A 12,186-nucleotide genomic window follows, 5' to 3' on the forward strand; every position below is an offset into this window, starting at 1 on the left:
TGTTTATTAATTTTGTGATATATTTAATTCCATTGATTTTTTCGTGTTTTGTTAAATTTTGCTTTTTGTTTTATTCTTGTTTAGGATAGCTATCTCTTGCGTGTATTTGGAGTTGTATTATTTCTGCGGGAGTGTTCATCTTACTGTTTTACTTTTATCTTATCTGCAGATCTCTCAATGAACGAAGATTGATTTATATCGAAGGTCCCTATTTATCTATTTTTTTCTGCTTATTCACGTTACTTTGCCGCTTTTTTTTTTTTTTTTGTAGTTATTCCTTCTAGTTCTATATTGAACTTTGTGGGTGAAATGCTACATATGATTTCCCAAGTTATTTGTGTTTGTAGGGAAGGTGAGCATATTTCGATCTCGGTGGTGGTTGCTTATTATTTATGATGAGGGGCTTGCGTGAGGAACGGTTGCTGGCATTGAATATGCATAGGTTAGGGAGTTGTTCTCGAATTTGATTTCCTCTTTGGTCTGATGTTTGTGCTTTAAACTAAGCTGGGTAACGTGCGTTTAGATCGCCTACCAATATATGTTTTTTTGTAGTAAATTGAGAGGTTGGAGTTGAATGATGCAGCCTTAGTGGAGCGTATGTTTTTTATACGCTCTTGTGTATTACTGCTGTGAGTCTACCAATGTGTCTGTGTTGTGTATTGTTTTCCCACACAAAGTGGGGGAAGGTGGATTGTAGTATTATTTTTGTTTCTTGAATTAGAGGTCTGCACATGTTGCATTTTTGTAAGAATTCAAGCAACACCGTGTGTTTATATGTGATTCCACTTAGATTATTGTATTATGTTTGGAGTGTGTTTGGATGAATGTGTTTTTCCGTGGTGACTGCAGGTCTAATCCTTTGTGTATTGGTTTGTATTGGTGAGTGCGGTGCATGTGTAGTAGGTCCATATATAACATGTGTTGCATCTGATGGATGTGTGAAGAGTTTATTGGTTTTGTAAATGTAGAACATGTTTATGGGCTTGGGTGGTTTTCCGTGTCTCCAGCTAGAAGGATGTGGTTGGGGGTGGGGTGGGGGCAAAAGTTACGTTACTTGCATTCTTATTGAAAAAAAAAACATAAATATGAGAGGAATAGTTGATGGGAAGTGATACAAAAGTAGTACTTTTTGGGGCCGCACTTCCTTGTGGAGATGTGATTTTGGTCCTCTCTGTCTGGTTTACAAAGGATTACAAAGGCGGAGCATGCCGACAGGAGACCTTTTGGTCCATATTTATATTTGCTTTATAGTGGATAAACCTCTCCCAGGTAGGACACAGTAACTCTTCAGAATTAAGATAAACTGACGACTTAATGAATCTTTATCATTCCTTGTGTTTAGAGAATATTATAGATCATATTCTACAATCCAACATAGAAGCTAGCAACGTAATACCTTCTGATAGTTCTCAAGGGCAACTGGTAAAAAGTAGTGATAAATAATTATAGTGTATTATACAATGACCAAAATTTTCATGAACTTCAAAAACTTCAAAAACTTTTCCGTGGTCACAATATTCTGATTTCATAATTGATTCCTGTAGTTTGTTCCGAATTCTCACTTCCAAAATTAAGAATATCTTAAAATAGCCCATATTTCAGGATGTAAATTAAAGTAATTGAGAACTATCCAAAAACATTAAATATGGACAATAATTGTATAAAAATGATCATTAGTGTATGCATATAGACAAAAGTCTAAAGAATATCCGAGATAATAAGATTTGGAATGACTATCTCATTTTTACGGACAAAAAACAAAACAAAAACAGACACAGTGTATGGAGAGGATGTGTTCTTATGAGATTGCGAAATGGAACAGTCTTAACGATTGAATAAGTAAATAAACAAATAAATGTGAATTGATAATCTTACCCGTAATTCGCTCCTCTCGTCATGGTCTTGCTGTAGAACATCTTGTTCTCCATTCTCCATTTTGGATGAGGAACAAGTCTCCGACATAGCCTTTTCCTCAATTGATCGATTTCTTTCTTTCGTTTACAACGCGTTTGCGCAACACAATGTTTCGATCATCGACTCAAATGTTCAACCACGTTGTTGGTACTGCTTTATCTCAGTGACAGGCATATGTACCACACAGCAAGTGTCTTATATAGCCCAGCTAGCGGTTATTGCCAAAGGTACGAGATAAAAAAGACAACATGAACAAAAAATAGGACATATAAGGAAAAGAAGAAATTTGTATGGAAGACCCGAGTATGTATAGTTGATGTTGATTTATGGAAATGTTTAACAGAACTGCCACTGTGATATTATACTCATCAATTATTGTTATTCACTTTTGTCAGTATTCAAGAAACAGTTTCATGAATACAAAATTATTTTCTTCGTATCACCTGGATGTTCTGTGTCCTCTTAAAAATTGGGGAGCGTGGCTTTCATAAAAAGGACATTACAAAAAGGACAATGTAGTAAACTCAGTACTGCCTACACACATTTTTCCGTTTTAAGTAAAGTTCTGTTGAATCAAGTGCACAACACACACTCTTACACACACACACACACACACGACTCGGTGGCGCGGTTGGTAGGTTGGTAGAGTCTCCGACTGTCACTACAGTTGTCCGTGTTCGAAACAACCCCAAGGCTGAAACACTTTCAGTATCGCTACGCTCCGAGTCGTTACTGCAACTCTCGTGGGGGTGGGAGTTGGGGCTGTGTGTGCGTGCAAGGTCACAGCATTACCCATAGATCGGTCATACAAGCTCTGAGCTCTCTTCTGGGAGGGAAATGGCTGTCGTTCACGAGCCCAGCACGTGATCCAATGTCCAAGGTGAATACACAGACACACATACACACACATGTAAGGCCAGAAAATTTAAATCAATATTATTTTCGTTTAATGGCGTTTTTCTAGAGTGTAATGTAAAGAGGGTTTTACACAATCAAACGTGTTGGCCAACTCGCTCATCAAACCTCCAACACAATATGTTTGAAGAGTTCTTACACGTATTATACAATGACCAAAATTTTCATGAACTTCAAAAACTTCAAAAACTTTTCCGTGGTCACAATATTCTGATTTCATAATTGATTCCTGTAGTTTGTTCCGAATTCTCACTTCCAAAATTAAGAATATCTTAAAATAGCCCATATTTCAGGATGTAAATTAAAGTAATTGAGAACTATCCAAAAACATTAAATATGGACAATAATTGTATAAAAATGATCATTAGTGTATGCATATAGACAAAAGTCTAAAGAATATCCGAGATAATAAGATTTGGAATGACTATCTCATTTTTACGGAAAAAAAAAAAAAAAACCAGACAGTGTATGGAGAGGATGTGTTCTTATGAGATTGCGAAATGGAACAGTCTTAACGATTGAATAAGTAAATAAACAAATAAATGTGAATTGATAATCTTACCCGTAATTCGCTCCTCTCGTCATGGCCTTGCTGTAGAACATCTTGTTCTCCATTCTCCATTTTGGATGAGGAACAAGTCTCCGACATAGCCTTTTCCTCAATTGATCGATTTCTTTCTTTCGTTTACAACGCGTTTGCGCAACACAATGTTTCGATCATCGACTCAAATGTTCAACCACGTTGTTGGTACTGCTTTATCTCAGTGACAGGCATATGTACCACACAGCAAGTGTCTTATATAGCCCAGCTAGCGGTTATTGCCAAAGGTACGAGATAAAAAAGACAACATGAACAAAAAATAGGACATATAAGGAAAAGAAGAAATTTGTATGGAAGACCCGAGTATGTATAGTTGATGTTGATTTATGGAAATGTTTAACAGAACTGCCACTGTGATATTATACTCATCAATTATTGTTATTCACTTTTGTCAGTATTCAAGAAACAGTTTCATGAATACAAAATTATTTTCTTCGTATCACCTGGATGTTCTGTCCTCTTAAAAATTGGGGAGCGTGGCTTTCATAAAAAGGACATTACAAAAAGGACAATGTAGTAAACTCAGTACTGCCTACACACATTTTTCCGTTTTAAGCAAAGTTCTGTTGAATCAAGTGCACAACACACACTCTTACACACACACACACACACACACACACACGACTCGGTGGCGCGGTTGGTAGGTTGGTAGAGTCTCCGACTGTCACTACAGTTGTCCGTGTTCGAATCCTCCCCAAGGCTGAAACAATTTCAGTATCGCTACGCTCCGAGTCGTTACTCCAACTCTCGTGGGGGGTGGGAGTTGGGGCTGTGTGTGCGTGCAAGGTCACAGCATTACCCATAGATCGGTCATACAAGCTCTGAGCTCTCTTCTGGGAGGGAAATGGCTGTCGTTCATGAGCCCAGCACGTGATCCAATGTCCAAGGTGAATACACAGACACACATACACACACATGTAAGGCCAGAAACTTTAATTGAACATTATTTTCGTTTAATTGCGTTTTTCTAGAGTGCACTGTAAAGGGGTTTTTACACAATCAAACGTGTTGGCCAACTCGCTCATCAAACCTCCAACACAACATGTTTGAAGAGTTGTTACACGTTCAGACCAAACAGATAGACAACCTCAGTCGGTGTCAAGAGGAGAAGGGGGCAACATGTCCCTTACTCAAGACGAGGTGATGTCAATTGGGGTAGAGATTGCCTTCAACGAAAAGAAAAGGCGGCGTCCAAAGTGGACAAACGACTGATTACTGAAAAGGGACCACATTTCTCATACCAACTTATTCCTAGATTGGTGGAGGTGTGCCAATTGGATACACACTTTTCGCGCTTAAATTTTCGCGGGCTTTTTTGTCCTTAATAATGCATATGTGGTAACTTTTATTGTTTGAGTTATCAGTAATGATTATATTTTTTCTTTTAAGGGTGTTTTTACCCCATCTGGATATATAATATAGCCCCTATAAGGTAGCGTGTATCCGATTGGCACAGTTCCTACCGGTTACGTTACGCTTGTTGACATCGGATGGGAAAAGTCAAATCATTATATATCTTCACATGGTAGCTTAGAAACAAAAATTTTGTATTGTATAGGTAGAAAAAAACACTATAATTGTATACACAACTCGATAATAGAGAAGGAATTGTCATTATGTAGTTTTTTCAATTTCATTTTAGGTTGTCGAAACCAAAAATGAAACGTACTATATACTACACTGAAGATGAGTTAGCACAGCATGTAAACTCTCATGAGTTTCAACATGGTTGTGATAATACGTCGGTGACAATAAATGAAAGTAATATAACCATCGTGACTGTAAATGAGGGTTCTAGGTCAGAGGGCCAAGGTGGCACAGTGCTCGCAATATCACCTATTTATATTTTTTGCGTCGCCAGAGACATTTATTGAATGCTTAGAAGGTCCTCATAGGGATTTGAGTGCTGTCATTACATCCTGTCTTCCCCTCCCCCTCTAAATTCCACATCCGGTTACCTCCTCTCCCTCACTGCATAGGCCTACGCACCAATCCCCCCCTCACACTCCACTTCCGTCTCTATGTAAGTGCAATTTCATACAAAGAATATATGTTTCACATAGAAACACAATTTCATAAAAGAAAAATAAGTACATGCATTATTTTTACACATTACACATAAAAATTCATTTCCAAAATCACCCATTTTCATTTAGTCAGGACGAAGTTTTTTTTGTACAATTGAGGCTTTAAATGTTTTGTATGAGATGAATTGACATATGTAGGTCATTGTTATAATGTTTTTTTTACCAAGTTCCTCTTATATTAGGCTCAGGCACACGTAATCTCAATCCTTTGATTTTCTGTCAAAGTTTTTTTCAATTGTTCATAGTTGTCATTTTTTATTTTGGAATTACGTTAATTTTGTATTAGCAGGACTCTACGAACCCTATATTTATATTATAGTAACTTTAAATGGACAAAAAACACACGCATATATTTTATTTTAATTTTTTATTCTGTGTATCCTTTTGGATACATGCCCACCGGAATCGCCAGCGCGCGCCACCTCCACCAATCTAGGGGGAAAAAAAATGAAGGAGCTGAAATTAGCCTACACCCAGATGATTGGCGCAATTATATGCGCATGGACGAATCAACATATTTAGAACTTCTGAATTTGGCCACTCATTACCTGTAAAGACACCCTTATGAGAAGAGCAACATTGCGTTTTTTTAGCAACGGACAGATCTCTGCAAGACTTGAGATTTTCAGCTCTCATCGCAACTAGCACCTTATCTAGGATTATACCAAAAACTTGTCATGCCTTCTAAAAGAACTACGAAGACAGTTGCTTTTTTCATCACATCATCCCGAGTGAACTGAGCGTCAAGTTCTTTTAGCTTTCCATGCAATGCATCTATACCTTTATTTCTTAAATTCCTATTAGTGTATTCTTTCGATTTCACCTTCCACAATGCAATATGCTTCCCATATATGTCAATGAAATCCACCGTAATTTCCCTTTCCTTGTCTTTAACGGCACTCGTGTTATTCATTTTGAAAATAATCGGCAAGTCTGTCACTGAAAGAGCTGCTATATATGTTACTTCCGCGAGATTTGAGTATGTATGACTGTTGGAGACTGATGCGTGTACAGACGACATGGGCATGAACGAGCAAGCTCCGCCCACAAAAATCAGGCCAGATCAGACATCCATCCAACACGTTGGTTTAAACATGTTTAAACATACTCTTAAACATCGTGTTGTCAAACGTGCTGGCCAACATATTTGACCGTGTAAAAAAAAAACCTTAAAAGTGAGTGTACTGTAGCTCTGCCCATCCGTGACGTCAATAGGACGCGTTCAAACGGAGACATACACTAGGACCATTAGTTTTAAGAGAATGAAAAAAATTCCCGACTTCCAATTCAGGATTCCACTAGAGGAATATTTAAGGGGGGATTGTGGTGGCTAGGAGTTGACTTGAAAAGCGAGATGGTGGAGTTTTACACATAAATACGAACGCGTTCGGCAATCTTTCTGTTTCTTGTGCGCAGCTTAGATTAGTTTTACGCCCAACAATTCCTATAAACAGGTATGTCAGTGCGTTCTGTAAAATTAATGGAAAGACATGGCCATAACTGAAATAAATTGACATACATTGAAAATATAATAAGTAGATATTAGTATTAAGTATTTAGCGAGTCTCACGCCACAACTATTCCCATTTACAGGGAGAAATGAGTTGAAGAAGTGTAAACAAACACTTGATGCGTAGTGTAGGTGATCAAAGGAATAACGTATCAATCGGGTGAAGCTGTTGTGAAAGTGGTAAGTGAAATTTTGTCCGAAGTCGTTCTCTACTATGGACATAGAAAATCTGAGGTTAGGTTTGATAGAAAGTAGACGAAATAGACACTTAGATAGTGGCCAGAAGGTTGGATCGTACTTAGAACGCCATTATTGCGTTGAATCCCGTAGCCTCCACAACTGCATCATAAGCTACCTCGAATGTTCAGATTATGCCTAAGTCAGTTGAGTTACTGTAATTGTTGAACAATACCTACGTAGATTTTGTTGAGTACCATAATTATTGAATAAGATCCACATATATCTTTTTACTATTTTTTTTTTTTACAATTTAATGACCATTGAATATGATCCACATAAATTTATTTACTACTTTTGTTACAATTTAACGACTATTGTTAGATTGTCTATATGCAACTACAGGCCAATCAGTTTGACATCGGTTATAGGAAAAATGCTTGAATCAATAATAGTATATAGACTCAGAGAACACATCGAAGGGCATAATTTAATTCGTGATTCACAGCATGGTTTCTCCAAGGGTAAGTCATGTGTGACTAATCTTCTATCATTTTACACAAAAGTATATAAGGCGTCAGATAACAATGAAAATTACGATGTTATTTACCTTGACTTTAGCAAAGCGTTCGACCAAGATCTAAGAATATAAGGTCTAACCACTTCCGACCGAATTTCGAGGGAGTTGGCGCAGCGAGCCCGTGAACGTCACCTGGCTGTTCAAAGTGGGGTTAGCGGGTCCTATAGCTGTCAGTTGAAGTTGGTCCGTCGTTCAAAAATGACGTCGCCTTCGCTCGCACCGCTCCACTCAATTAGTTATATTCTGACAAATATTATATAAAATATATATATAAATATATATAAAATATTATAGTTCCTGTCTATATATATGAATATATAATATATATGATATATGATATATATATATATAATATATAAAATATTATAGTTCCTGTCTTCCTTGGCGTTTCACAGTTTTCTTCAGTGTATCACAAAGAGAAAATGGACGCATCCAAATGACGTCAGAAGCTGCGCAGAACTGCTCCAGCGGTTAGACCTGTTTACTTAGACCTTGCGTTCGACAAGGTACCACATCGGAGACTACTAATAAAATCAAAGCCCATGGCACAGGAGGAAAAGTGTTAGAATGGATTAGAGCTTGGATTAGTAACAGAAAACAGCGGGTCACCATAAATGGAATAAAATCTAGGTGGGGCAATGTTACTAGCGGGGTCCCCCAGGGCTCGGTTTTGGGTCCCTTATTGTTCATTATGTACATAAACGACTTAGACGATGGGATAAATAATGATGTTAGTAAGTTTGCGGACGACACTAAAATAGGACGCCTAATTAGGTCAGGAGACGACGCAGAGATTCTGCAGGATGATCTTAATAAATTGTTAACATGGTCGGTGAAATGGCAAATGAACTTCAATATCTCTAAGTGTAGCGTGTTAAACGTAGGGCTACACAACCCCGAAAATAGATACAATTTAGATAACACGTTTTTAGAAAAATCTGAGTGCGAGAGGGACTTGGGTGTTCTGGTGAGTCCGGACCTCAAAACTAGGAAGCAGTGCATTAGCGCCAGAAATAAAGCTAACAGAGCATTAGGCTTCATTACTAGGACGGTAACGAATAGAAGTGCAGAGATAATTATTAAACTCTAGCGATAGTTAGACCCATCCTTGACTATGCGGTACAGTTTGGTCTCCGTCATACAAAATGGACATCAATTCACTAGAATCAGTACAGAGAAGAATGACCAAAATGATACATGGACTCGGAAATTTGCCTTACGAAGAGAGGCTTAGGCACCTAAACTTACACTCTTTGGAAAGACGTAGAGTGCGGGGTGATCTAATAGAAGTGTTCAAGTGGATCAAAGGCTATAACAAGGGTGAAGCAAACAAGGTCATCATATTAAAACAACAGGGCAGGACTCGCAGTAATGGGTATAAACCGGACAAATTTAGATTTAAGAAGGAAATAGGCAAGGATTGGTTTACTAATAGGGTGGTCGATGAATGGAATAAACCTAGTAACCATGTAGTAAGCGCTGAAATTATCAGTTGTTTTAAAAAACGACTAGAGAACTTTATAGATGGGGATGACAGGTGGTGATGGATACGGAGCTGCCTAGTGTAGGCCTTATGGTCTCTTGCAGTCTCCTTTATTCTTATGTTCTTATGTTTATGTTGAATAGGATCAACATATATTTTGCTACAATTTAATGAATAACGGATTGAAAATTCGAAATATCCTTTCATTATCCAACCTGGACATCACTATTATAACATCACGAGCGGCCTTACCGCTACTATAACATCTCAAACGGCTTTAAAAGATAATGGAATAAAATATGGTTTAATTAAAAGCAGCTTCAATTCCAGGTCACATATATATTCATATAATCGACTTGGGTGGTGGCAGTGATACCTACAAAGTCATTAGGCTTAATATCATATTTCCCAAGTCACCATTGTATAGATATATTTGATTTTTCTCATGGATGCTCTTGATTAAATACAATTCTATAAAGGCGTTATAAACATCTTGCCCTTCCATTCATCAATTGAAAGATGATAATATTTATCGTTTATAACATTGCATTTCTAGGGTGCCAATCAAAAAACGCCCGACGGCACCACATTCTTGGTGGCAGCGGTGGGATTTACGTCATTAACTAAACTTAAGCCCATTTATCCGTATGTCGACATAGACAAAACTTGTGCATCCTGTGGACTGGAATTAATGTCATCAGAGACGAAATAGGTCCTAGGCAGTTAACGAAAACAACTATAGAAATAGCGGGTGAGATTGTTGGGGGAAGTGACGTGTTAAGGTGTATAGTTTTGATAGAGTTACACATAAAGGAAATCAAGGGAAAATGACAGATAAAATGGAATAGGGATTTAACCCGGGAGAAGAAGAGGCAGGTGTATAAGCGAACAGAAAGCAGCTGGGGGAAATAAGAGACACCAACTGCATTTAAACGACTTTCAAGGATAAACTGAGGGAGAGCTCCACATGGCAGGAATTAGACAGTTACTTAGAAGGAGGTACATTAACAGGTCATCTACAGTAGGTTTGTTAGGTTCTCATTAAGAACAAAACAGCACCAACACACACTACATTCCTTAACCCAGTTATTTGCGGACTATGGCGTCCCAGAAAGCAGCTTGACAGATAACGGAGCAGAATTTACCAACTCAGCCTTCATAAAGATAGGCGAAGAACAGCATATAACCCTATTCTACACCACTCCATACCACCCACAGGCAAATGGTGTAGTAGAGCGGATGCATCGAACATTGAAGAACATCCTGGAACCACTGTGTCAGGGACATCTGAACAAGTGGCCGGATCTACTATCGGCCTGTCAGAAGATGAACAGTGCTACACACACAACTACCGGTCATTCCCCATATTCGCCTTCTTTGGAAGACACCCACCAGGAATGGTAGGACACAGACTCCCCGGTGTAGAAGGAAGGGAAGGTGAAGTCGAGGTCGCTCACCAAATTACCCGGGAAACCCACCGCAAGATGACGGGGGAATATGGGAGTGTGCCTTACCAAGTGATAAAACGTGCTAAGGTGAGCAGGAAATCACCCAAATGGAAAATGCCGTGATCATACTGTCCCAGTATCTGTCCAAAGAAAAGGGATGATTCTCATGCAAATTAATCCAAAGGTGCTCTCAGTGGCCCTATATATGGACCATATTAGAGTTAAGGCTTATATGTAACCAACCTATATTCTTTATACGTGTGTAATATTAAGATGTATTAGGATTAAGGATACATATATTACATGTATAGATTGTAAAGGAATTTTTTAGCAACAGCCAGCTGAAGGAACTTAATATCAACTTAAAGAGAGGATAAAGAAGTCCATATCAGTCTAGGAGAGAGAGTACACATGATGGTTAGTGAGGATTCTTATTTGGAGTAGTATTGGAAGATGGGGAAAATTCTTTAGTTCGAGTTGGATTGCATTAGGACACCAATTAGGCTATTAATACTGGTGCCAGAGGAAAAGTAAATAGTGGCCACAAAGGCTCAATTTCTACGGTCGCCGCTGGCACGCCCTTGGGTCCAGGTTGCCCACACCTACCTCGCTGCACAATGTGATTGACTGTTTACCCCTGACGAAAGTTTGGGGCAAATCGGTGACTTGACTATTTCTGGGAAAATCCGTGGGTACCCTTAGCGTTTTTTGGGGGTCATTTTGGTCACTGCCTCCGGTTGAACCAACATCTCGCCCACAGGTCGAGGGCTACTAGTCCTTATTTGGATTGCACTAGGACACCAATTAGGCTATTGGTACTGGTGCCAGAGGAAAAGTAAATAGTGTCCACAAAGGCTCATTTTCTGCGGTCGCCACTGGGACGCCCTTGTGTCCAGGTTGCCCACACCTACCTCGCTGCACAATGTGATTGACCATCTACCCCTGAGGAGAAGTTTGGGGCTAATCGGTGACTTGAGGATTTTTGGGAAAACCCTTAGCGTTTTTTGGGTGTCATTTTGGTCACTGTCTCCGATTGAACCACCATCTCGCCCACAGGTCGAGGGCTACCAGTCCTCATTTGGATTGCACTAGGACACCAATTAGGCTATTGGTACTGGTGCCAGAGGAAAAGTTAATAGTCGCCACAAAGGCTCATCTTTCTGCGGTCGCCACTGGCACGCCCTTGTGTCCAGGTTGCCCACACCTACCTCGCTGCACAATGTGATTGACTGTCTACCCCTGAGGAAAGTTTGGGGCATATCGGTGACTTGACAATTTTTGGGAAAATCCCCTTAGCGTTTTTTGGGGGTCATTCTAGTCACTGTCTCCGATTGAACCACTATCTCGCCCACAGGTCGAGGTCTACCAGTCCTCATTTGGATTGCACTGGGACACCAATTAGGCTATTGGTACTGGTGCCAGAAGAAAAGTAAATAGTGGCCACAAAGGCTCATCTTTCTGCGGTTGCCAC

General features: G+C 39.2%; 1 protein-coding gene across 2 annotated transcripts in view; it reads right to left on the minus strand.

Moving 5' to 3' along the window:
- Positions 1-3,596, minus strand: part of LOC143028400 (solute carrier family 23 member 2-like) — a 29,021-nt gene extending 25,425 nt beyond the window's left edge. Inside the window, exon 1 of one of the 2 annotated variants that reach the window (XM_076190413.1) lies at positions 3,392-3,596. In XM_076190413.1, coding sequence (XP_076046528.1) covers positions 3,392-3,478 — 87 coding nt within the window. In that variant the 5' untranslated portion in view covers positions 3,479-3,596. Of the gene's footprint in view, positions 1-1,875; positions 2,081-3,391 lie in introns of those variants that run through there. The other variant, XM_076190412.1, reaches the window with a different exon arrangement.
- Positions 3,597-12,186: the final 8,590 nt, after the last annotated feature.

Source organism: Oratosquilla oratoria, chromosome 9 (genome assembly GCF_046742065.1).
Source record: "Oratosquilla oratoria isolate Oo_2021 chromosome 9, ASM4674206v1, whole genome shotgun sequence".
In the NCBI taxonomy this organism is placed as follows: Eukaryota; Metazoa; Arthropoda; class Malacostraca; order Stomatopoda; family Squillidae; genus Oratosquilla; species Oratosquilla oratoria.